The sequence below is a fragment of the Danio rerio genome, chromosome 25 (genome assembly GCF_052040795.2).
Source record: "Danio rerio strain M-AB ecotype USA chromosome 25, GRCz13ab, whole genome shotgun sequence".
In the NCBI taxonomy this organism is placed as follows: Eukaryota; Metazoa; Chordata; class Actinopteri; order Cypriniformes; family Danionidae; genus Danio; species Danio rerio.
The window spans coordinates 30,427,458-30,454,445 of record NC_141045.1 but is presented as its reverse complement, the minus strand read 5'-3'; the positions used below and the strand labels follow the sequence as shown (position 1 = coordinate 30,454,445).

Sequence of the window (26,988 nt, the reverse complement as noted above, 5' to 3'; positions counted from 1 at the left end):
AAAAAAAATTTAGCTTTAAGGGCATACTGTGAAAATTTCCTTGCTCTGTTAAACATAATTTGGGAAATATTTAAAAGGGAAAAATAAATCAAAGAGGGGCTAATAATTCTGACTTCAACTGTTTATATAAACAGATAGTCATGAGGACCATGTACTGAAAATGTTTCTAGTTCTACATGCCTGACATACATTTTTTTAAAATACATAATACCTAAAATGGCTGGAAGAACACATATAGACCATTTATTGTCGCAATTGTGTAAATGATCCTAGCAATGTCCCTGTTGAGAACCATGTATTTTTCTCATAACATCTTTAAAAACAAACAAACTCCACAAAAAAACACATTTTAATTTTTTTTTCTTCTTGGCATATTCAAATATGTGTTGGCTGTGTTTATATATATATTTACCATATATTTATAATCACACTGTACACCAAACTGCTGGTTAAAATGTTTGGAATTTAATTTATAGCCCGATTTTAACCCAGTGGTTGGTTTTGTCCATAATTTACCCAATTTGAAAGTGAAAATAATTATTTTAGAACTGTGAAAGTCTTTTTTTATGAACCATCCATTTTAACTTCGATATAAAATCCATAAAAAAAAGTCAATATTCAATAGTGTGAATATTTGCAAATTTTTTTTTTATTGCTGAGTATTATCCCAGATAGAAATCCCCATAATCACTCTTTATATGCTGCGCAGCTCAACTGCCATTATTTAAACACAACCCCCTTCAATAAAAAAAAGCTACTCATGCCAATTTTCTTCATTTGTAACCGGTGATTAGCTAGAGAGGCTAATCATTACTGTTCCTAATTGACTAAATGAACCATCAAAGAGAGGGAGCACATCCGTGTGTATTTAACGTCTAATAAGTCAATTGATGGGTGATTCGAGGTAAGTGGAAAACCAACAGCTTTCAGTGCGTTGAAAAAAACACAAAGGACTTCGCCAGCAAGTGGACAAGAGACACTGCTCATACCCCGAGCTGCTTTTAGTCCTCTCGCAGCTAAAATAAGCCGACTGCAGTCCTTAAGTAATGTCAAACCATCAATAATTTGCACAATCATTTACGGTACACAAGCATGCTATATGAAATTCTGATCCTCGGAGGCTTATGAAAGAAAAAAATTATTAAAAGCAGCACAAATGGAGTCCGTAATTACGCTTTAATTGCTTTGCGTTTTGAGATAATGGGGAGCCATTAATTAATTTGCCAAGCAGACGCTCTCAGTCTTTCTTTGAGTAATGTTGGAACATGGCAGCCGCACTGAGCACATCCCGCGTGATTAAAGAATTTCTTCTGTCTTGTCGTTGCTTTTGTATTCCTGTCCATTATGTGTGGATAAAAGCCATTCTGAAGTGTTTTTTTTTTTTTTGTATGATCTCTCAAACATGTGGGACTTTGCGTTTGTCCAACACAAATAAAATCCTTGATTTCAAACACTTAACATGTGAGAATTCAAAATGCACAACCTCAAGGGAAAGCAAATGTTCCTCGCTGTCAGAAAGAGCTGTGGTGGCATTGTTAAAAGGGCTGGCTTTAGGAAAATGATCATTCTCTCTGAAAGTAATCAGCTGTTTTTTTTCTCTCAAAATAACAGAAATTATGAAATGTCAACCTAATAAAATGTACATACTCATTTATAAATTATATACTATTTAAAATCACAACTGAAATGTTGTTTCTCTGGATTGGATATCAACAGAAAATACAAGTAAAAATTTATATGTGTTTTATTATAAACTACTATGGTGTTTAACATTTATAATTAGAACATTATTATTTAAAGCATCTTCTTGCTGCAAATGTCAATAGGTCAGTATAAAGTATTCGTCTTTCAGACCTTAACTACATGTACTGGGGTAAAAGCATGTACAGTATATTCAAATATGTAAAATGTTTATATAAACATATTCTTTCCTCATTTTTCCTTATAAACATTTTAATAATACTTTCAAATGTTCCTCGCTGTCAGAAAGAGCTGCTGTGACATTATTAAAAGGGCTGGCTTTAGGAAAATGATCATTCTCTCTGAAAGTAATCAGCTGTTTAGGGTTTTTTGTCTCATAATAACAGAATTTATGAAATGTCAACCTAATAAAATGTACATACTCATTTATAAATGATATACTATTTAAAATCACAACTGAAATATTGTTTCTCTGCATTGGATATCAATAGAAACTATAAGTAAACATTTATATGTGTTTTATTTTATTATTATATATGTAAAATGTTTATATAAACATATTCTTTCGTCATTTTTCCTTATTCACATATTTGGATAATACTTTTAAATGTTCCTTGCTGTCAGAATGAGCTGTCGTGGCACTGTTAAAAGAGCTGGCTTTAGGAGAATGATCATTCTCTCTGAAAGTAATCAGCTGCTTTTTTTTTTTTTTTTTGTCTCATAATAACAGATATTTTGAAATGTCAACCTATTACAATGTATATACTTTTTTATAAATAATATACTATTTAAAATCTCAATATTTTACCCAAAAATTCCAAATCACAGTATTTGCTTTTAATAAAACTACATAGTACTCTTCCCAATTAAATTCATTCATTCATTTATTTTCTTGTCGGCTTAGTCCCTTTATTAATCTGGGGTCGCCACAGCGGAATGAACCGCCAACTTATCCAGCACATTTTTACGCAGCGGATGCCCTTCCAGCCACAATCCATCTCTGGGAAACATCCACAAACACTCATTCACAAACACTCATACACTACGGACAACTTAGCCAACCCAATTTACCTGTACCGCATGTCTTTGGACTGTGGGGGAAACCGGAGCACCCGAAGGAAACCCACGCGAATGCAGGGAGAACATGCAAACTCCACACAGAAACGCCAACTGCACCGAGGATCGAACCAGCGAACCTTGCTGTGAGGCAACAACAATACCAACTGCGCCACTGCTTTGCCCAACTTCCCAATTAAATATGCTACAATTAAGGCATGGGACAATGATCTGTTTTAAGGTTTACCAAAGTTAAAATACTGGAAAATACTGCTAAATGTTCTGTTATACTAATCCCAAGGTATATGTAATGTTATTTTTTAGATGTATTTTGTATGTGTCGTGAAGAAATCTGTGTTTTTGAAGCTAATGAAGAGAGCAAAAGTCAATGATTTATTTGAACTATTTAGTCTGACATGTTTACTGTTCCAAAATGTGATTTAATGTTTTTTAAAATAAGATAAATTGTTATTTTTTTTTGTTTTTTTGTACCAGACATTTTGAAATGATCTTATTTTAGAGTAGTAAGAGCAGTTTAGAGCAGTAATCACAACACCGTGATACTGTGGTATTTTTATCTAAGGTTATCATACCTTAAGAAACTTATACAGTCCCATGCCTATATACAAATAAATATGTTAACATGTAGGCATCACATAAACATCAATTTGATCTTTCTACTGGACCCTTACAGTTTGCTTTTAAAAAATTGAATTAAATTAAATAAAAAGCTATGAAATAACGGATTTTTCATTGTAAAATTTTTTTTATTTATTGGAAAATATGATTAGGATTTTTAATGTTTATAATAGCAGGTTATTAATAAAAAAAAGGTTTATACAAAAAGTAGGGTTGTACAAATAATCAAAATTCTGTTTCGATTTTGGCTTCAAACTATCAAAAAAAATGGATCGAGATAAATGATTATTGCATCAAATACCGCTCTTTTCCAGTTGCACACTTTACTTTTGTTGCTCTGCAAAGTTCAGTTTCTTGTGAAAACTACTGAAAGTATTTACTGTAATGTGACTTTTGCAGCAAGCGATGCGCATCATTCATTGATGTACATTCAAATCATTCATGTTTTTAAAAGCGCAAAAGAGATCGCATGCTGCTGTGTCTATGGGCTCAGCCTCAGAGAGGAGCAGTAACACATATCAAAAGTCATCTTAATGTGACCGGTTTAATGGTCAAATACATGCAAATTTGTTTCAAAATGTGGTGTTTAGTGATTATTCCTATTAACCTTCATTTATGTAATGAACAAACGAGTTGAGAATCAAAAGACACGTGAAAGTGAAACCATAAATTAAAGTGGTAATGCTCTTAAAGTGACAGGGCGCAACATTTCTGACTGTTTTTATCATTATTAATGATAAAAAAAGAAGAAAATTACTCACTGCTCTCGACTGAAGAATTTTTGTAGCTATAATTAAAGTATGTTTTTTTACAGTGAATAATTGTGATTACAATTATGACCAAAAACAATTTTGATTAAATGATTTTTTCCATAACCAAGCCACCCTAACAAAAAGTACAAGATTGATCTATATAATCATTAGCTCTTGGATTTGATTAGCAGTCATTCTCATGTGCAGAGCTCAGTAAACAAGTGATACCGCAAATATAAAAACTGAAAGAAAAAAAAACTGAAATCCAAAGCACATACAACAGTTTCATACTTCAATATCTCAAGTGAGGAGAAATCCACTTTCCTAAGCCAAATAACATATTTACCCACTCAATATACAGCCTTTATGTAGCTTAGATAAACAGAGCATTGTCAAGGTCAATGGTTCTATTTCCAGGCAATGCATGCATGCATGCATGCATTCATTCATTCATTCATTCATTCATTCATTCATCAATAAATAAATAAATAAATAATGTAACCAAAACTAACTTTTCATGAAAGTAAACTATATTTTAAGATATTATAATACCTGTTTCCGTGGACGTGTGAGGCACAGAAGGCGTAACTATAATGTAGGAGTGTGGGATCCACCAGGGCGTTGTTATCCGAGAAATCCATCAGGTCTTTCAGGTAGCAGAGGTGACGATGGCAGCCCCGCACTCCATATCTAGCACAGTACTCATCCAAAACAAACACCTGGCCTGGGCTGAACCAACCCTGCAAAAACAAACATGTGTCTCAATCAAACATATACATTAATGCAACATAATATAATATAATATAATATAATATAATATAATATAATATAATATAATATAATATAATATAATATAATATAATATAATATAATATAATATAATATAATATGACAGGACAGGACGTGACGTGACGTGACGTGACGTAACGTAACGTAACGTAACGTAACGTAACGTAACGTAACGTAACATAACATAACATAACATAATATAATATAATATATAGTTTGCATTTCCTCCGGTAGCTCCGGTTATCCCCACAAGTCCAAAAGCATGCGCTATAGGTGAATTGGGTAGGCTAAATTGTCTATGGTGTATAAGAATGAGTGTGTATGGATGTTTCATATGCTGGATAAGTTGGAGGTTCATTCCGCTGTGGCGACCCCAGAATAATAAAGGGACTAAGCCGAAAAGAAAATGAATAATATAATATAATATAATATAATATAATATAATATAATATAATATAATATAATATAATATAATATAATATAAAACAATATAATATAATTAGTGCTGTGCGACACAGTGGCTGGTGGTTAGCACAGTTCCCTCACAGCAAGATGGTCGCTGGTTTGATGCCGGTTTCCTCCACAGTCCAAAGACATGAGTTGAATTGAATGAACTAAACTGGCTGTAGTGTATGTGTAAGAATGAGTGTGTATGGGTGTTTTCCAGTACTAAGTTGCACCTGGAAGTTCATTCGCTGCGTAAAAAATCTCATTTTATGTATTAATTATTGTACATAAATAATAAATGAACAATTAAATGGGCTAAAATAATTATTTATTTAAAGACATTACCAGCAAAACATGGAGAAACAGTACATGTACTCTATGTATTTATGTATAAATACACACATGCTGTACATAAAAAAATAAAATATACAAATGTTAAATCTATCTATCTATCTATCTATCTATCTATCTATCTATCTATCTATCTATCTATCTATCTATCTATCTATCTATCTATCTATCTATCTATCTATCTATCTATCTATCTATCTATCTATCTATCTATCTATCTATCGATATAATGTGTTATATATATATATATATATATATATATATATATATATATATATATAAACACAAAAATATATTTTAATATTATATTTTTTGTTTTAAAAAATCTTACATTTTATATATATATATATATATATATATATATATATATATATATATATATATATATATATATATATATATATATATATATATATTTTTTTTTTTTTTTACATTTTCCAAATTATGTTTAAAAGAGCAATGACATTTTTACAGTATGTCTGATTTTTTTCTTCTGGAAAAAGTCTTATTTGTTTTAATTCAGCTAGAATAAAAGCAGTTTTTAATTTTTTTAAAACCATTTAAAGGGCACAATTATTAGCCCCTTTAAGCTATTTTAGTTTATAATAGTCTACAGAACAAACCATCATTACCTTGCCTAATCACCCTAACCTGCCTAGTTAACCTAATTAACCTAGTTAAGCCTTTAAATATCACTTTAAGCTGTATAGAAGTGGCTTAAAATTGTTTTCTAAAATATTATTTCATGGCAAAGATGAAATAAATCAGTGCAAGCCAAAATATGATACTTTTCATAGCTGTATGTATATCAGTGTGTCTGATTTGATCATCACCTCACACATCACATACTCGCTAAAAAACTCCAACAACTTGGAATATAATTTTACTCACATTTACTTAAGACTTATGAATACTCGTGAATATGAACACTCGTGAATATGTCACACATTAAATGCTTAAAACACACACATGATCTGTGTCTGAAGATGTAATACAACAAGTTTCACAATAACAACGAATTAAAAAGTTTTAAAAACACAGATGACCCCAGCAGGACTAAATGTTTAACACTTAATAAAGGCATGAAGCATACAGATGTTCTAAATCTGAGGGCGAAAAACAGCAAGCGCCACAGTAAACAGCGAAGAAAAAGTTTTTAAAATGCTGCTGACTTAGTACTGACCCCTGTGGGACCTCCACAGAGTCACGAGAATCACAGAGCGCACCTAGTTTTTCCTCAGCAACACTGCTACACTAATTGAACATGAAGTGTCTAATTTCAGCACGTCTCTCATTTCACGCCAAGACACACACATACACACACACACACACACACACACACACACACACACACACACAAAAACAAAACTGCAGCGTGCGAGACAAGCTCTTCCAAAAAATATTGTTAAAAACACCCTGCCTATTTCCAACATTTAAACAAACGAGTGCAAGGTTAAGTGCAAACAATTAATTCATAGGCAGAAAAGTCACACATAATGCGGGCGGGTGGAGATCGCCGCGAGGCTCCTGTTGCATTCATTAGCTCATTCATCCCTCACATAATAACTAAATTAGGCATGAATCTTACAAACTTAATTAAGACGCCTTCTCTAAAGGAACGTTAGCAAATTAACACTTTGAGGGGGCCGCTCGCCCACGACGGTGCGGAGGGCTGCGAATCAGGAGAACTGCGATGTGTCTCAGACGTTCGCAGGAGACTACTAGTCACGAGGGACACCACGCATGCAGTCAAGAAACCGAGACCCTCCGACCTTCAAAGACAGACCGCTTCATTAAAGTCCAACGACGCACGATTGGAACAAAGATGATACACGGTGTATTTTGAGATACGTGCACTTGATAGCTCAGTTTCTCAGTTCACTCATATGCGTTCTGTCCTTCTCTGTTTCTTCATCAAAAGGTTTGTCTGACCCACGCAAACCTGCTCTATTGGTATTTACATTACTCTAAATGGCGGTTAAGTGCTTACATTGCAGCCAGACGCTTTTCAAGCCATTTAGCATTTACAGATAGTAGATGAATGCGTTACACAAAGAGCATTCAACCTTGCCGTCTCTTCAAATGCAAGTTTCTCACAGTCACATGGAGGTGTTCGAAAAGGACGCGACTTTTAGGGCTTTTGGGAGTTACTCACAAGTTGTCATTATAGATATCTACTAAAGAAAACATCAGTAGAAATTTCTAGCCATTTCTAAAATGTATCATCAAAAGCTGATCTTTTTCTTCAAGAACTCCATGACACATGCATTGTATATCTACAAAAAAATGGATGAAAAATGTACAGTAATTGCTCGAAATATTTCTAAAAGAATCTCTATTACACGAATTAACCATGAACTAATGAAGTCAAATGACTAAAAGAGAGCGGTCTTGTAAAACCACTTGAAATAAAAAAAAGATTTTGTAAGTAACAAAAGGAACAAAACCACAAAATATCATATAGTATATGACAATGTGTGGCAAAACAAAGCACAACAAAACAAACTAAAACAATGCGAAACAAAACAAAGTAAAACAAAGCAAAACACCAAAACAAAAAACAAATCAAGTAATTTGACTGTCATATGGACAATATGCAACATAAAATATTATTTCAAGTAGTTTTACAAAAAAACCCCCACTATTTTAGTTATTCGACTTCAGTTATTCATGGATAATTCAGTGCATTAAAGATTCTTCAAGAAATATTTCCGGTAATTACATTTTTCAACCTTTTCTTTGTAGCGCCAAAGTAAACAAAAACAAAACAAACCAAAAAGTAATTTGACTGTCACCTGGACAATATGACAGTCACATAATAACATAAAATATTATTTCAAGTAGTTTTACAAAACAATATTTTAGTCATTCGACTTCAGTACAGTAGTTCATGGTTAATTCAGTATATTACAGTAATTACAATTTTCAATATTTTTTGTAGTGCTACTAAAAAAAACAATAAAAAAAACAAATTAAGTAATTTGACTGTCATATGGACAATATGCAACATAAACTATTATTTCAAGTATTTTTTTTACAATAAAACACTATTTTGGTCATTTGACTTCATTAATTTAGGGTTAATTCAGTGTATTAGAGATTCTTCAAGAAACATTTCTAGTAATTACATTTTTCAACCTAAAACAAAACCAAAACAACGTAAAAAAACATAACAAAACAAAACAACGTAAAACAACGTAACAAAACAAAACAAAACAAAGAAAAGCAAAACAAGAAACAAAACAAAACAAAGCAAAGCAAAACAAGAAACAAAACAAAACAACAAAGAAAAGCAAAACAAAAAACAGGAATTCGTCTGTCATACGGACAATATGCAACATAAACTATTATTTCAAGTTTCTTCAAGATTCTTCAAAAAATATTTCCAAAAATTGCATATGTATGTCATGTGTAGGTCATGTTCATGCATGACCATGAAATCGTAAGTAAAGCAGTGTAGCAATTTATCTTTATATTGGCTGAGCCCTTTCACTTTAGAAATTACAACTGTCAAAATAATGGATGGCCTTCTATACAACATAAAATATTTTACAAGAAAACACGTATTTTTACAAGAAAATTATAGTTATTTGACTTCAGTTGTTCATGGTTAATTCAGTGTATTGGAGTATTGTAAAACAAAACAAAGCAAAGCAAAACAATCAAAACAATACAAGGCAAAACAAAGTAAAACAAAACACAACAAAGCAAAGCTAATCAAAAAAGCAAAACAAAAAACAAATAGTAATTTAACTGTAATATGGACAATTTGCAACATAAAATGTTGCACACAAATATTATAAATATCCTTTAGAATATCTAATAAATTACTAATGACTAATATGCAAACAAATAAAAATAAATTGAACTAAACGGTCCATAAATTTGTCATCATCATGAAAAGACATAATTCCCCGCTTTTCACTGACAAAAAATACATAAAACAGCAAATGTGTGTGTTGAAAAACATGTTGGATTGAGTAATAAAATTAACTGATTAAATAAAAAAATACATATTTAGCATTTCTTTGTGTTGAAATGTTGAAATCTGTTGTCTAATTTGAATACAACAAAAATATATTTTTTTATGTTGTTAGGTTATTAATACTAAAATTAATAACAATAGGTGACGCAGTAGGTCGCCTCACAGCAAGAAGGTCACTGGTTTGAGCCTCCGCTGGGTTGTTTGGCGTTTCTGTGTGTAGTTTGCATGTTCTCCATGCATTCGTGTTGGTTTTCTCCGGGTGCTCCGGTTTCCCCCACAGTCTAGAGAGCATTGTCCATAATGTATGAGTGTGTATGGATGTTTCCCAGAGATGGGTTGTAGCTGGAAGGGCATACGCTGCGTAAAACATGTTCTGGATATGTTGACGATTCATTCTGCTGTGGCGACCCCGGATTAATAAAGTGACTAAGCCAAAAAGAAACTAATGAATTAATAATAATAATAATAATAATAATAATAATAATAATAATAATAATAATAATAATAATAATAATAATAATAATAATAATAATAATAATAAAACCCCTGAAGTGACTCCCAATTTTTTTTTCTGCCGTCTTTCTTCTTTGTCACAGTCTATCTCTTCCCATCTTGGTCAGATCTATTAATATTGCACCATTCAGGGCTGAGGCACGGTGGCCCAGCGCCGAGCCGAGTGCCACAAGATGTTCCACTCTGGCAAACAGATGGCCTGCTCGTGTCTTGGCTCCTACCGCTCAATTAACCGCTAACGACCGACTGAGACGGCAGCAGCATCATTCTAACGAACGCGGCCCAGTCTGGCTCTCCGTGTTCGAGAAAAAAAAAGTCTCACATACTGTACACACAGAGGGAGAGATTGATGACAAAACCTTACTTGTGGACTACAAATCAGTTTAGTTTGTTGGCTTAAATTTTATTATACATTGAGAGTTTACTAAAAAGAACTCATGATTTTTTATTTTGTTATTTGCACTAAAAGAGAGACCCTACATAAAAATAAACAAATACATAAATCAATTATTATTTTAATATATCTGAGAGACCAAGATCTTGAAAAAAATTAGCTTGCTAGGTGGTAAAGTCTTCAATGGTTTTATTTCCACCAATAAATGATAGTAATAGAAAGCATTTTATGGCCTATCTCTATATGTCATTATGGCTTGTTAATAAGGCTGAATGTGGAGGAGTGTGTCTTAGGGAGAATATGTCATTATGGGATGAAAAGTGAAGGGGATGTGAGTAATTATATTAAGGTTGAAGCATGACTGGTCATAACTGCTCTTAATTTATGGACATCATCACAGCCTGAAACTTTTAGATTGCAGAAAACCCCCCACACATTTCTGTGAATCACTTCCAAAGATGCACGTGCAGACTAGTGAATTCAGTGTGAACATTCCCAGTAGTTAAGAAAAAAAAATCCAAATATTGGTCTTTGAATCACCAACAGCTCACTGAACCTAATCCCTGTATCAAGCGACAGCTGATAAAAAAAAAAGAGAAAGAAAAAGAAGTTGTGCTTTACAATAGCACCACATATTGATTTTCCTTAGGGCTACAAGTATTGATTGTTGAGGGCTTTTTTTCGTAAAGAGCTTGAAAATCTGAGACTTGAAGACTTTGTTCAGACAGGCAATAACTGCATTTCACTGAACTGCACTTAATCCAAAACTTACAATTCTTGATGATTTTTAGGTATGTTTTAATATTTTTTGCTCAAAACAAAAGAACACAAAAAGAACAAAATAAAACAAAACAAAACAATTTTTTTTTAAAGAGTGTAAATAAATATCTTGGGGTTTTGTGGTTTATTTTAATAAGTTTTGCTTCAGAAAACAAAAGAAAAAAAATTAAAGAGATCGAATAAATTCCTTAATAAAGATATAAAATAAATTCCTCCTTGTGGTGTATAGTAATAAATTTCACAAAAAAAAAAAAAAAAACACACAAAACTAAATTTTAAAGAGCATAAATACTATAAAAACTAAAGAAAAGAAAAGAAAGGAAAGCAAAAACAAAAAAAATAAGGCAAAACAAAACAAAAAGCAAAACAAAACAAATCAAATCAAAACAAATAAAATCAAATCAAATCAAATCAAATCAAACATTTAAAGAGCATAAACAAATATCTTGGGGATTCGTGATTTATTTTATTATGTTTTGCTTAAGAAAAAAGAAAAGAAAATAAGAGAAAAGAAAAACAAATCAGAGTAAATAAATTTGTTATGGTTTTGTCGTTTATTTTAATATGTTTTGACATTTAATTCACTGACGAGAAAAAAAAAAAAAAAAAAAAAATATATATATATATATATATATATATATATATATAGAAATCTGATCAGGTACTGTAAAATTCCAAACACAATCAGATATAATATACCCTGGATATTCTATATAAATGACTGGAAGTACAATTTGACCTTTTAGACCCCTCAATCTAACCATTTAAAAAGATTTTTTTTCTTTTTCAAATATTTCCAAACTGATGTTTAGCAGAGCAATACAATTTTGTTCACATTATTTCCTATTATATTTTCTTCTACATAAACTCTTTTTTTTTTTTTTTGGATGGAATATTTATATAACAATATAACAAACTACTGTTATCCAATGACTTCCCTAGTAAACCTAACTTGCCTAGTAATCCTATTTAACCCATTTAAGCCTTTACATTGCACTTTATGCTGAAGTATCCATAACAATCTCTCCATTAAATAGCAGTTAAATAAAAATTATAATTCAACAGGACTGCTAATAATTTTGTTTTTAACTGTATATATGATCAGATTAAGGTGTCTAAGAGGTCAGATTGTATTAGTCTTTTTTTAGTTACATTAAAAACTAAACAAAGTGCAATATATATATATATATATATATATATATATATATATATATATATATATATATATATATATATATATATATATATATATATATATAAAATGAATAAATGAAGTTGATGAAAAACATTTTGTGGGAAAAAAAAAACAACTAAAATTAAAAACAATTAAATCCAAATATTTCTATAAATCAAGTGTGTTTGATTATTATACAATTCAAAAGAATTTACAGCAAGGATCAATTAGTTCAGCCTGCATGTGGTGTACTAAAAAATGCTGTTCACCCCTCTGTTCCTTTCCCTGAAAACAGGCCCACTCCCCCACAGATGTCACATCCCAGAAGGCATGGGAAAAGCAGCACATTCAGGTGGCTTTTGTGGCTCTCTTTTTTGCCTGAACACAGAAGTTTGAACAAAGGCTGGGGAGCCTTCACAAAGAGCCAAACACAGACAGAGTCATTCAGAAGCTGAATGGATAACAGAAGGTGCTCACTCGCTGCAGGTACAAAGTGACAATTGGGACGAAAAGCGAGAGGAAGAAAAAAAAAAAAAACAAGTGTGGTGTTAACAGTAAATGATTTTTGATGCATTTATAACTAGTTTTCAACATTATTCATAAATTTGTCTGTAAAGTGCTTTGTGATGCTACATTTAATGCTCAATATAAAATATTATTATGATTATTTTTATTTTTTTTTATGTGTGCCGTATGTTTAATTCCAAATTATTGGGTCTCATGTAATTTTTTTTTCTTCAAATATTTCACAATTTTTTCTCAATATTTCCTATAATATTTTTTTTTCTTCTGGGGGGAAATTGTTTTATTACAGCTAGAGTAAAAGGAGATTTAATAATAATAAAAAAAAACATTTTAAGGTCAATATAATTAGCCCCTTAAGCAATTATTTTTTTAATTGTCTACATAACAAACCATCGTTATACAATGATTTGCCTAATTACCCTAAGTTGTCTAATTAACCTAGTTAAGGCCTTAAGTTGTACTTTAAACTGAATGCTACATCTAGAAAAAGATTCTAGTATATTATTATGTACCGTCATCATGGCAAAGATAAAATAAATCAGTCATTAGAAATTAGTTATTAAAACTTATTTAAAAAATGTGTTGAAAAATTGGGGTATAAAAACATATGAGGGGTTAATAATTCAGGAGAGCAAATAAATATGAATTCAACGTCATGCTCAGCATACAGTATAAAAGTACACCTCTCACAAATCTGACTTTTCAATGCATATTTTAAATTTGTGCATATATATTTTTTTAAATAAGTTTAAGAGTAAATAAATTCTTTAGGATTTTGAGTTTTTTTTAAAAAATGATTTGTAACAAAGCAAAGCAAAGCAAAACAATGAAAAGCAAAGTAAAACACAAAACAAAACAAAACAAAATTTTAAAGAGCATAAATGAATATTTTGGTTTTGGGGTTTATTTGAATATGTTTTGCTTAAGAAACTAAATTAAATGAAATGGAACTAAACTAAACTTAATTTTAAGTAAATAAATTCCTTAGGATTTTGTGGTGTATTCTGGAGGTTATCTAACAAAATAACTTATGATAAAAGTCCAAAAGCAAAAAAAAAGGGAGGAAAAATTTAGTTTAACTTTTTTGTAGGTTGTTTTTTTTTTGTTTTGTTTTTTTGCAATATTTTGCCTAAATTTAATCGCATTATCTTTTAATTTCTATATATGTTTGGTGACTAAAATATTATTTATATATATATATATCTATATCTATCTATCTATCTATATCTATATATATATATATATATATATATATATATATATATATATATATATATATATAAACAGATTTAGAAACTGCACCATTGGCTGCGACCCACATTGTAGTCGATTTTGGACTATTTACCCCCATATACCTCATGACTGTTCCAATTTCATCGCACGCACACAGACATAAACATACTAACCCAGTCCCCAGCATGGGGTCTTTTATTCAAGGCAGTAAATGGAGGGGACGGGATGCAAGCGGATGGTTTTCCTATTTGGGTTGTATTGATTGGAAGTGTTTATCCCTGCCTTAACCGTGAGCCCTCACTCAGCCGGAGGGCTACATCCCTCCCCTGCAGCCATATAAACCCCTCCTCTATTTAATACCTTCACCAATGCACTTCACATTCGAGAAAGCCCAAGCGGGATCAACAGATTTGATCTGAATATTTGCTGAATGTAAGTTATAATGTGCGTTATAATTATATAAAACAATTTTTTTTAGAAAAATCAAAATAGGCAAACACTTTTAGCTTAAAAACATCCAACTATGAATGATTCTACTATGCTGGTTTGTTTGAATGACCCGAAACCAGCACGAACACAGTAGCAGTTCAATTGATAGTAAACCAAAAGTGAACCAATTTCATTATAAATGATTCAATAAAAATTACACAGCACAGCCCAATCAATTACTAAACAAACAATATTTACAAATATTCATAGTTAATCAAAACTATAAGGTACAAATGGTACCAACAGTAAACTAATGATTCTTATGGATCAACTGATTGCTAAATTAATTGATTCTTCTGAACCGATTCTTATCCGAGACATAAGAGATTAAATGTATGTTCCAATAGATACCACATAACCACCATTTTTTAATCAAATATCCACCACATCCAATTCAGTTCAGCCGATTCCCAATCATGTACAAACACATATTAAAGTTTAGTGCTATCTTTTGGCTCACCAGGCAGGAGAAGGAGTCATTCATGCGGTGTGTAAGCGTGTGTTTCTGCAAGATGATGAACAGGCTGGCATGATCGAAGTTGCAGGGCATGGCTGAGATGAGCTCCTCCACTCCCTGCCTCTGAGTCTTCTCCAGACCTGCATCAGAAACAAATTGTCAGAAGTCTGGCATGTACTAGCACACAACACCATTTTGTGCTAGGAATCCCATCCCCACCACGAAAGATGGCCAGTCAATGCCCATTTGTGCTGTAATTACATTGGATAATAATGTAATACAACATTTTTGACAGCATGCCCAGCTTCACATAAGAGAGTAAATGCATATAATAAATCGATTTTAGATGCACAGTAGTATCATTTGAACGATGATGGAACAGAAGTGTGGTTCACACCTTGAAACGCAATGTAAAAGACCAAAATCTGTGTTTGGTTACACGGTCTCCATCTTCGTACACAGCCTGCGTGTTTGCATTTCACCTCTTTTGGCCAAAGCTACGCTGTGAAACTCAGTTTTCCACATTTCAGCTGCAAAAACTGGCAGGCGCTCTGAAATGCTAGCGAAGCGTGGCTGCAAACTGCTGTAAAATATTAGCACTTTGTCCACATGCCCACATAAATATCGGCACCAGAGTGCTCTAATTTATCAATCGAACACCTCACGCATTCAAACCAGCCTTTTAAAATAAAAGGGCAGACCCTAGCTAAAAAACACCCCGTGGCCTTTGCAAAGCTACGATGGGCTGAATGTTCTGATCTTTAGCGCATTAAATCTTTAAAACGCCGTCCGAGCCATGTGTGGAAGCAGGATATAAACAATAACGGGTGACTTGTGAGCACTTAAAGCAATTTTTTCGGTGGCTGGTGAAGACAGGTGAGTTGTATAAAAGTGATGTCACTCGTTCAGACCACGCTGATTGAGTCTCGACCTTGAGTAAAAGGAGCGCACCTTTGTAAGAGCGCTGTAATTAGGATGAACGCGGCTGTGTGTTTGCTGACGCTCTCTCCTTTACGCATTCAGGCTTTCTGACACGAGGACCACGCAGAGGAACGGGAGAAATTGAATGCTGGGAGAGAAGAAAAAAAAAAAAAAAACACTGACACGTTCAGCATGATGCAAAGAGGCCAAGGGGTCAGGGCAAGTCAGAGAAAGAGGGAGAGGAAAGAAAGACGCGAGGCAGAAAAAGCAGGAGAAAGCACTAAAAGTGTGCCCAAGTTCATTTCCAGTCCTTTCACAAGCATCCTCAAAATGGGCTAATGGGAGGTCCGTGAAAAGCCTAACACTTGCTGGCGGCGTGTTGAGAGCCCACATATGCGGAGCGAGGGCCTTCGCTTCTCAAGGACCACAAAAGACCAAGGCTTTTGAGACACGTCTTCTGACGCCTCCATGGCCAGCGGCACCTTCTTGAGACGAGCATTAGTGATTGCTTTTATTAACGCTGCCATTTCTGGCATGCCAACGACTTGGTATTGACGGAGAAAAGCCCTGTACGTGCCTGGAAGCAGTGTGGGCATTTGTTGGTTCCCCCCAACAATATCACTTGTTAGGTGAGCAGAAGCACCCAATCTCCCAATTGACAAGAGGCCGCCCCATTGTCTGCGCTTTTAATTTGATGTAGGTCATTTTATGTTCATTACATCCAGAAAGGGAGAGAAAAGAGACAATGGGAGATAAAGTGGAGCGAGGCGTGGTATTGATCCACCTTTGCGGTCTTGACGGATCGGGTTTGACAGGAGCAGCAAAATTGATCCGTGTCAACTTAAAGTTATCGCTATTATCCATGGACAAGTGGACGGAGTCAGTGCGGAAGGGGGGGTTGCGTCGTCTTTAATCCCAGCTGAAGGGGCAGGGAACATGACTCGTGCGCTTCCTGGGCCGGGAGAAGCAGGCGGTCATGGCAGCAGTCACATCCATCTGACATCACTCCACAAGGAGGACAGGAGCTTTATGACAGGTATCAACACTGCAGCAGGGGCGATATCACAGGTACGGTCCGATGGGTCGCTTCAAGTGAATCCAGCCCGACTCGGAAAGACTAATGAAGCAGGACAGGACATCGGTGTTCATGCGCCTGGATATGAAACACGAGTGCTTGTCGAAAACCACCAATCTGGCTATGAGAGGACGCTGGTCACAATTGAGTGTAAGGCAGTGAGACAGCTCAGAGCTTAGATCTGTGCGAATCAATCAGTGATAGGAAGTCCTACGTCAAGGCGAGTTAATAAAGCAAAACATGGCAGATTTTGTTAGAAGGCATCAAATGGGTTTGATTTTTTTGGTTTCAGGCGCATTCGTAGGATTCATTTAGTGGCATTTTTTAAATCTGCTTTCAATACACAATTAAATTTAGTCTGTAATAAGCATTTCTGAAAGAATGCTCGACCTTTTAATAGGTTGAATACCATGGTTAGAAGCAGCGATGATATTCATGTGCTGTTTTTTTTATTTTTTTTATCTGATAGGCACTGAAGAACTTTTCCATGCTCTTTCCATGTTCTTTGTCACGGTGTTCTCCATTATTCATAGATGCTTTTGCATAGAATCTTGGAAAAATCAAAAGATGTATTAAGGACATGACTCTGTATGGTCCAGTAAGACAAGTGGAAGGAGACCTTGAAAAGTGGTTTATGAAAGTCAACGATAAGGATACAGCCACTTTGCAAGTCGAATACTAGCGCATGCTTTAGAAAAGCGCATTATCTATTCATAAAAGCATATTTTCAAGCCTCCACTTCCTATACATGATCATAAAAAAAAGAAGGTGATTTTATAAATACAGGAGATTGTATTTCTTATTCTAAATGCTAGTAATAAGACATGTTCCTTGCATTTAGCCAAGGTTCTGTTCTAAATGAATGCCCTGGAGCTCTCAGAATGCTTCTTCAGAAGCCGTAATGATATAAAGCTCATTCGGCTCACTCGCTGTTTGTTGTAAGTGAGCAAACTGTAGCATTTCGGTGGTGTAAGGGTTCCTCCTTTCACTCAGCAGCAGTGTTTGGGTTATTCAAGCCCCCCACTGACATTTGTTTAGACTGTGTCTGTGCTGCGGCCCAATGGATCGATGGCTGGCCACCACAACCTCCAATTTCAAAGCCCATTCAGGAGGGGCCAGCAGAAGGTGGCAGAAAAAGAGCCCAACTTCTATTGGTTTTACATGTTTGTTTGGCATCTTTTAGTTTTAAATGAGAACTTCAATAATAACAAAAAATAAAAAAATAAAAAAAAATAAATAAAAAATAAAAAAAATAAATAAACACATGTATTTACTTACTCTTGACTGGTTGCAAACATTTTTTTTTTTCTGTTAGAATTTATATTGAAGAATGTAGGCATGGGTCTGTATAAGATTCTGATGGTATGATAACCTTGGATAAAAATATCACGGTTTCAAGGTATCACGGTATTGTGATTACTGCTCTAAAATATATTATTTTTAAATGTCTGGGTAAAAAACAAAACAATATGTGTGTGTATGTATGTATATATATATATATATATATATATATATATATATATATATAAATATATATATATATATATATATATATATATATATATATATATATATATATATATATATATATAATTTATTTATTTATTTATTTTTTTGAAGCAGTAAACATGTCAGGCTGAATAATGAAAATGAATCATTGACTTCTGCTGTCTTCATTTGTTAAAAAAAAACACTGATTTATTTACAACTTAAAACGGCGTCTTTGAATAAAAAAAAAAATGTAAATAAAAAATCTTACATTTACCTTAGGAAAGGTAATACAGAAAATGTTGCCACTTTTAAAACCTTGTCTTTTCCAAACCATGGTTTACCTTGGAAATGATTATTGTCCCATATGGACAGTGGCGCCTTGTGCGTTACTACCATGAGAGGGTGCAAATTAATGGCGCTTTTTTATTTATTTATTTATTTTTTACATAATTTAAATTGATTATTAAACAGTATACACTACGATATACAAAGCAAAAAAGACTGAGAATAAATAAAGGTGTGTGTTTGTGTGTTTTAACGTGTGTATGTGCTTGCATGGTGGAAGATGGCTGGGTAAATAAATCTATTGGCTTTAGTTTTGCTGGCCTTTTTTTCCACACATTAAAATACAATTCAGATAGCTTTGTTTAAAAAGGGTGTACAAAATGAGGAAACTCTCTTTAATACAGCTAAACTTAATTGTGACATTTGCCAAATGACCTAAAACTAATGAGACAAATAATGCTTCCCCACAGCCTATGTCTGCACAACATCCTTACATGGAACCGCTATACCATTCAAGGTGTTTTTAGTTATTTTATCTGACAGACTGGCACAAATAAGCAGGCATCTTCATTCTCACAATAAGTTTCTGAGTTCTCTCACCCTTCCAAAAAAAAAAAAAGAAAAAAAAAAAGAGACATTTCAAGCACTTACCCTCAGATGTTATTTGTTATTCTTGTTTATCTAGTAGATAATTGACCAACAAAGAATATATTAAAATAAAAAAAAACAATGATGTGTTTTCATTTTTGATCTTTGACAGCAAGCATCAGTGTTTTTTGAGATTAAAATAAGATTAAGTGTCCCTAACTACTATGTACTTACATAAAAAAAAAATACAATGTACTTACTGTGTTTATAATGTATTTGAGAACACTTGTGGTGCTTTTGAGTTGGGATACAGGTTGGGTTTGGTGGCATGGGTAGGTTTAAGGGTAGGTTAAGGTGTAAGGGATGGTCAACAGTGTATTTACAAATGTAATTACAAAAGTTAACTACAGATGTAGTTACATACATGTATTTAATCAAGCATAAGTACACAGTAAATACATGTATTTACACAATAAGTACATTGTAACAAACTATTAATTCCTATGTAAGCACATATTAGTTAAGGCCACTTAATAGAAAGTGGGACCGAAAATGTGATGATAGGGCAGGGTGGTGCTGGATATGTGCATACCTTTGAATAAAATCCTGCAGGCACCCCTGCATGCAGAAACCGCTAGCCATTGGCATCAATAGTAGAAAAAACAAACACTATGAAAGTCAATGGTTACTGGTTACTAAGTTTGTTCAAAATATCTAATAAATTAAGGCCAAATGAATGATGACAAATTTTTCAATTTTAGGTCAACTATCCCTTCAAGTATTAAAAAAAACACTCAAAGAAGATAAAGCAAAAACACAATGCATTAAACTAAACATTAGGTTATATGCACAGCTAGTGTCTCTTCCCATACTGATAAACATTCGGTGAATGTTTAATGTGACTTCAAGTTTATACAGTTCCTTTTACAGCATTAAATAGACTTCGATATTCACTTAGTTGTTTAAACGTAAAACAAGATGAAATCCGTTTACAAGCCATCAGGATCAGCAAACGCTGAAACTCTGAAAATACTTGGGTAAAATAAATGTTCATATTTTAAAGACATGGTATGGAGAAATGTCATTTAATGCAGTGCTTCTTGTACATCCTGAGACCCACTTTATATGGTATAACAATCAGGCAGTGAAGAACGTTGATTTTTAAAGAAAACAGACCTTAAATGCACTGATTTGTAACGCCATGCAATTCACCAAAAGCGCTTGACCCAGGTTACTGAAAAATCCGTCTGCATACACCCCATTAAAAATTATATTAGTGCCTGGAAGCAGTAAAAATGAAACATACTCAGTAAGGACACGGGGGCATCTTTTTGGGCGTTTCCTCCTCTACAGTTCTGCTGGTTTGGTGCAGGGGCCACTGGTTTGTAGGATTGGCCTGTGGCACGGTACATAGCCTGGACCCAAAGGGCACGGTCCTGATCGTCATTGCTGGCAAACACCACCAGATCGCCTTCACGGACAGCGCTGAAGAAGGCTCTGCCTCCCTGAAGACCTTAAGACATGATGTTGTTGAAAATGTGTTTCTTTTAGTCAATTTACAGAAGAGTATTTCAACATTTTAATTAAAAAAACAGTCATTGTTTCATTCTTAATCATCTACCGCATGTTGTAACATTACATTTTTATAATTCTTCTGCCACTATTTCTTTTAGACCAATGTTCTAATTTTTTTGTTGGAAAGAAAAGACCTTAGTTAAGCCAATGATGTGCTTTGGTTAAGTCACATGATGTCCAGTGTTGTTCTGTGGTGTGATTTCTGACAGACTGACATTTATATTGTGAGTACTTGATAAACGCAAATAAAAAACACCAATAAAAACAAAGTATCAACTCATGTCAAATCCACAAAAAAAATCTGAGACATCACCTCCAGTAAGTTAAGATGACATATTCACAACTCAAAAAGGTTTTTAATTAAATTATTTTTTTTGTAAATCGATCAAATTGCAACACATGGAACGTGCAATATTGCAATAAGCTAGCTAACTAGCAAGGTCAGCTGTGATCTTTTAAGTTGTAACAATAACAACATGAATGCTAGTAATATAATGTTGATTAGTCTTATGGTTATAACTTTTGCATTATAGACAAAAAATCATTTAATGGCAATATTTTGATTAGATATAAATACACAGAACAGTGTATTAGCAGAGATGTATAGTAATTAAGTAGAACTACTTCACTACTTTACTGTATCTGTACTCTACTGGAGTATTGTTTTTTTCTCCTGTTTCCACTTTTACTTCAGTACATATTTTTGATGAGTTTAATACTTTTACTCCAATAGATTTTTATGTGCTGCATCGTTACTCATTACTAGGGATGTCAAAATTATTAATATTGGTTCATCGGTTACGTACTGACGTCATTTATCTCCTTTGCGCGATATCGCAGTAGAATACTATGGCGAAGGAGGCGAGAGTGAGTAATTAACGCTCCTACTACAATGAAGGCGGTACAACACATGAGCCGCTATTTCACTACTAGTCCAGAAATATTTGTTTCAAGCAGCGCTGACGGTGATGCCTCGGTACAATTTATTCGCACAAGAGGAGATTATTTAAATTCACATAAACCTATTATTATTTTGAAGAATTACAGTTATAGTTTTTAAAAGATGTATTTTAAAAATAACCTACATAGCCTAATCTACTAATCAAACAAGTACTGATTGACTTAAAATATTTTTTATAGTTAAAGTAAGAATTATTTTTAATTGTTTTCTTTTTAAAATATTTCTCAAACTAGGTTTAACAGGGCTAGAAAACTTTCACAGTATGTCTGATAATATTGTTTTCTTCTAGAGAAAGTCTTTTTTTGTTATATTTCGGCTACAGTAAAAGCGTTATAAATTTTTTAAACACCATTTTAGGGACAAAATTATTAGCCCCTTTAAGCCAAATTTTTAATAACTTGCCTAATTAACCTTGTTAAGCCTTTAAATGTCACTTTAAGCTGTATAGAAGTGTCTTGAAAAATAGCTAGTAAAATATTATGTACTGTCATCATGGCAAAGATAAAATAAATCAGTTATGAGAAATGAGTTATTAAAACTATTATGTATAAAAATGTGTTAAAAAATATTCTCTCCTTGAAACAGAAATTGGGGGAAAAAATAAACAGGCGGGCTAATAATTTAGGGAGACTAATAATTCTTCAACTGTATATTCTATTTTTTAAATTTAGATATTCTTATAAAATAAGCTAAGATTCTACATCTAAAATCTATATGTTCACTCAAAAAATGTGTGATGTTTTTTTTTTAAGTACTTATTTAAAATTAGCTGAAATAACACAATTCTTGAGTATTTTTTAAAACTTAATAGCTTTCTGTTCAATTCACTTTTTAACAAATTTGTTAAAAAACGAAAACGTTAACTTAATTACTTAACTCTTTGACTGCCACTCTACCATACTGTTGACCATGTTTTTACTGTTTTAAATAACGGTTTACACACACACACCATTGATCATTTCCAAAAAAAAAAAAAAAAAAAAAAAAACATAATTCTGTTGCACTACAACACTTGACTTAGTTTTTTTGTAAAAAAAAAAATAAAATAAAGAAAAGAAAAGAAAACATGTTAAATGAGAATTAGAAATATTTTATGGCGTACTTCAAAAAATAAGGGTGACTTAGTATTCAAAAATGTTTTGTCAAGAATATTTAAAATAAACTGGTCTTACACTTCATATTTTTAGAATTTGCATAGTATAATAAATGTATTAATTCCGCTACTTTTACCATAAACCGACATATTAACCATCTGGTAGAGGTTGATATTTTAGAAATTATGAGATGTGCTGAAAAAATGTATTGAGTCTATTAACTAGCGACATTAGGAGTTGAGCAATGCAATCCAAACCTTTTTTCTTAGTGGGATAGTTAAAGGGTTAATGTCGTCTCAACACAAATTGATCATTTTTTTTACAGTGCTTACGATGTACACTCATAAAGTCATTTATTACATCTACGAAGGTAAAAATCCATTTACTACACTATGACTTTTAACACACACATTTTATCTTTGCAGTTTTCCTGTTAATTTTCTCTCTTTAATTAAACAGCTTCTCCTTGTCTTATAATTGTTCTTCACGTCATTCAAGATAATGGAGTGCATATGTTTCAGGACTCAAAATTTGCATCGAACACAAAGTTAACTGACAGTGATTTAAATCATGATCGTCTATTCAGTTCTAAAATAAAATCTAAACACCCCCAGGAGGATTTGACTGTTGCTAAATAAGCGGCTAGCATTGAAGCGTGAGTGTACCTGGCTGCGGATCGGAGTAATCTACCGTATATCCGTCCAACTGCATTAGCTCATGCGGCTCCGACTTCTTCTCCCGGTAACTGCACATAGCAAACGTGTACTGACTCACCTGAACAAGAGACAGAGGATATTGCTGTTACATGATCGCTGCTTTCAATCTCAAGCACATATTATGGACATTGATTTATAGCTGTATTTTACTTGTAATTAGTTTACAAAATTGATTTTGCACTACAAAACTCTCTTGATTTGTGTAAACATTAAATCAAAATGACTAAACATCAATTCTATACTTTAATATTTATTAATATTAATTTAAAAATGAGTACAAACTAGAACTCATACATGAACACAGTTTTTATTATATATAGTTTAATGTCTGTCATCATCTCAATAAGATGAAGGTTATGAATAATAGTGATTTAGCTTATTTTTGGATTTAAAAAAATCCTCCTTTAGGCAATTAAAAATTGCAAAATTACAGCATTTTAATCAAATAAAATTAACAATTAAATATCAACATGTAAACAACGTGTACATTAAATAAACTCATCAAAAAAAGTCAAAAGATTAATTTATTGAAAACAAAAAACAAACAAACAAGCAAATCAAATCATTTCTGCCCACCTGAACAAGAACAAAATATCTCCTCTTCCATCGCTTCCAGACTCTCTGGCCTAAGGCATAAAGATACCTACAGAACAACAAAACAAAACATACAAACAGCATTATGATGACTCTTATAAATGAATTACATTAACCACAGAAAAGTGCTTTGATTTTATTTTCGTTTCTTTCTTCTTTGTTTAGCTCACAGAGAGAAAACAATCATGTATCGTATGAAACCATAATAATATAGAACATTTATGGAGTTTGATTGAAACATAAAAAAAAATATTTTAAGCTGATATTAAATATATAAAATATTGCATCTCCAAAATATCTTGCAAAAGAAATCTTGCAAAAAATTATCAAAATTTCAAATCCCTAAATTTAATATGGAGTTAAATTAACAGTTTCACTTAAGCATCATAACTTTACAGTAGTCACATATAGTAGATGATGCAATAATTATTAGGAATGTGCACAATTATAAGGTAACAAAACAATTATCAACTATGATTATAAGTTTTTTTTTTCTGAATTTGAAAACTTGTCAGATACAGTAGGGAACTCATTTTAAAATCTAGCCTATAAAAATAATAGATAGTACTCAGTACATATGAGAATGCCTTTACACAGGATGAGCATGTACAGAATGCATTCACAATACAGCAAGAGCAAAATAAATAAATAAATAAATAAATAAATAAATAAATAACATATTCCAAATGAATGAAATGGATCATTCCATCTTTCAACAGGCTCTTTAAAAAAACTATTCATGATACATCACATATAATAAAACAAGAGACAGCAGTGAAGCATATAGCATTCACGCTTATCATAATAATAATAATATAGAACATTTATGTAGTTTGAACGAAACGTTCTTATAAACAAAATAATTTAAATCTGTTTAATGTATAAAATTTTGAATCGCTCAAAATATCCTGCAAAATAAATCTTGCAGAAAATTATACTCTCTAAAAAACTTCACGATTTCTAAATCATAGGAAAGTCTCTGCCTAAAATCCCTTAATTTAAGACTGATTTAATGACTTCATGGAGCTATTAAAAAAATCAACGGTTTCACTTAAGTATCATAACTTAACAGTAGTCACATATAATAGATGATGCTATTATTATAAGGAATGTGCACAATTACAAGGCGACAAAACATTTATCAATCATGATTATACAGCTATTTTTTCGGAATTTGAAAACTTATAAACATGGCAGATAGCAAATTCATTTTAAATTGAGTTAGCCTATAAAAATAATACTTTGGATGGCACTAAGCACATATGAGACAGCCCATACACTAGATGAGCATGCACCGAATGCATTCACAATACAGCAAGAGCAAAAAAAAATAAATAGATAGATAGATAGATAGATAGATAGATAGATAGATAGATAGATAGATAGATAGATAGATAGATAGATAGATAGATAGATAGATAGATAGATAGATAGATAGATAGATAGATAGATAGATAGATAGATAGATAGATAGATAGATAGATAGATAGATAGATAGATAAATAAATAACATCTTCCAAATGAATGAAATGGATTACTCCATCTTTCAACAGTCTCTTTAAAAAAAACTATTCATGATACATCACATACAGTATAATAAAACAAGAGACAGCAGTGAAGAATATAGCATTCACGCTTATCATAATAATAATACAGAACTTTTATGGAGTTTGATTGAAACGCTCTTATAAACAAAATTATTTAAAACTGATATTAAATGTATAAAATTTTGAATCGCTCAAAATATCCTGCAAAATAAATCTTGCAGAAAATTATACTCTCAAAAAAACATCACAATTTCTAAATTATAGGAAAGTCTCTGGCTAAAATCCCTAAATTTAAGACTGATTTAATGACTGTATGGACTTATTACAAAAATTAACGGTTTCACTTAAGCATCATAACAATAGTCACATATCGTAAATGATGCTATTATTATAAGGAATGTACACAATTATAAGGCGACAAAACAATTATCAATCAGGATTATAAAGCTATTGTTTTCTGAATTTGAAAACTTATAAACATGACAAGTAGGGAACTCATTTAAAAATCTAGCCTATATAAAAATAATACTTTAGATAGTACTCAGTAAGAGAATACCCATACACAAGATGATGATGATGTACAGAATACCTTCTCAATACAGCAAGAGCAAAAACTAAATTAAATCAACAAATTAAAAACAGCTCCCAAATGAATGAAACTGATCAACCCATCTTTCAACAGGCTCTTTAAAAAACAAACCATTCATAATACATGATATATTTTAAAAAAAGAGGCAGTGGTCATAAATATACAGCGTTCACACTTATCATTCTTATTTATCCTTAGTAATCTGTAGGCAGCACAAAAAGACCACCATTTAAGTGTTTTTACTAAAGTGATCATAAAGTCTCACAG

The 26,988-nt window shown here is 32.4% G+C and overlaps 1 protein-coding gene and 1 long non-coding RNA gene across 20 annotated transcripts in view; one reads left to right on the top strand and one right to left on the bottom strand.

Annotated features, from left to right (window-relative positions):
* Positions 1-26,988, bottom strand: part of cadps2 (Ca++-dependent secretion activator 2) — a 350,912-nt gene that overhangs the window by 111,633 nt on the left and 212,291 nt on the right. For all 19 annotated transcript variants that reach the window (XR_015526569.1, XR_015526568.1, XR_015526570.1 and 16 more), the window contains exons 9-13: positions 24,568-24,634; positions 23,941-24,049; positions 20,952-21,158; positions 15,289-15,425; positions 4,701-4,888 (exon numbers count right to left, since the gene is read on the bottom strand). Coding sequence is in view for 14 of the 19 variants with exons in the window: in XM_087312412.1 (XP_087168538.1) it covers positions 4,701-4,888; positions 15,289-15,425; positions 20,952-21,158; positions 23,941-24,049; positions 24,568-24,634 (708 nt within the window). In the remaining 5 variants the exon portion in view is untranslated. The remainder of the gene's footprint in view (positions 1-4,700; positions 4,889-15,288; positions 15,426-20,951; positions 21,159-23,940; positions 24,050-24,567; positions 24,635-26,988) is intronic.
* LOC147837860 (uncharacterized) lies at positions 20,222-24,059 on the top strand. Its single transcript, XR_015526641.1, has 2 exons — positions 20,222-22,384; positions 22,564-24,059. It is a non-coding gene; the product is annotated as an uncharacterized LOC147837860 (long non-coding RNA).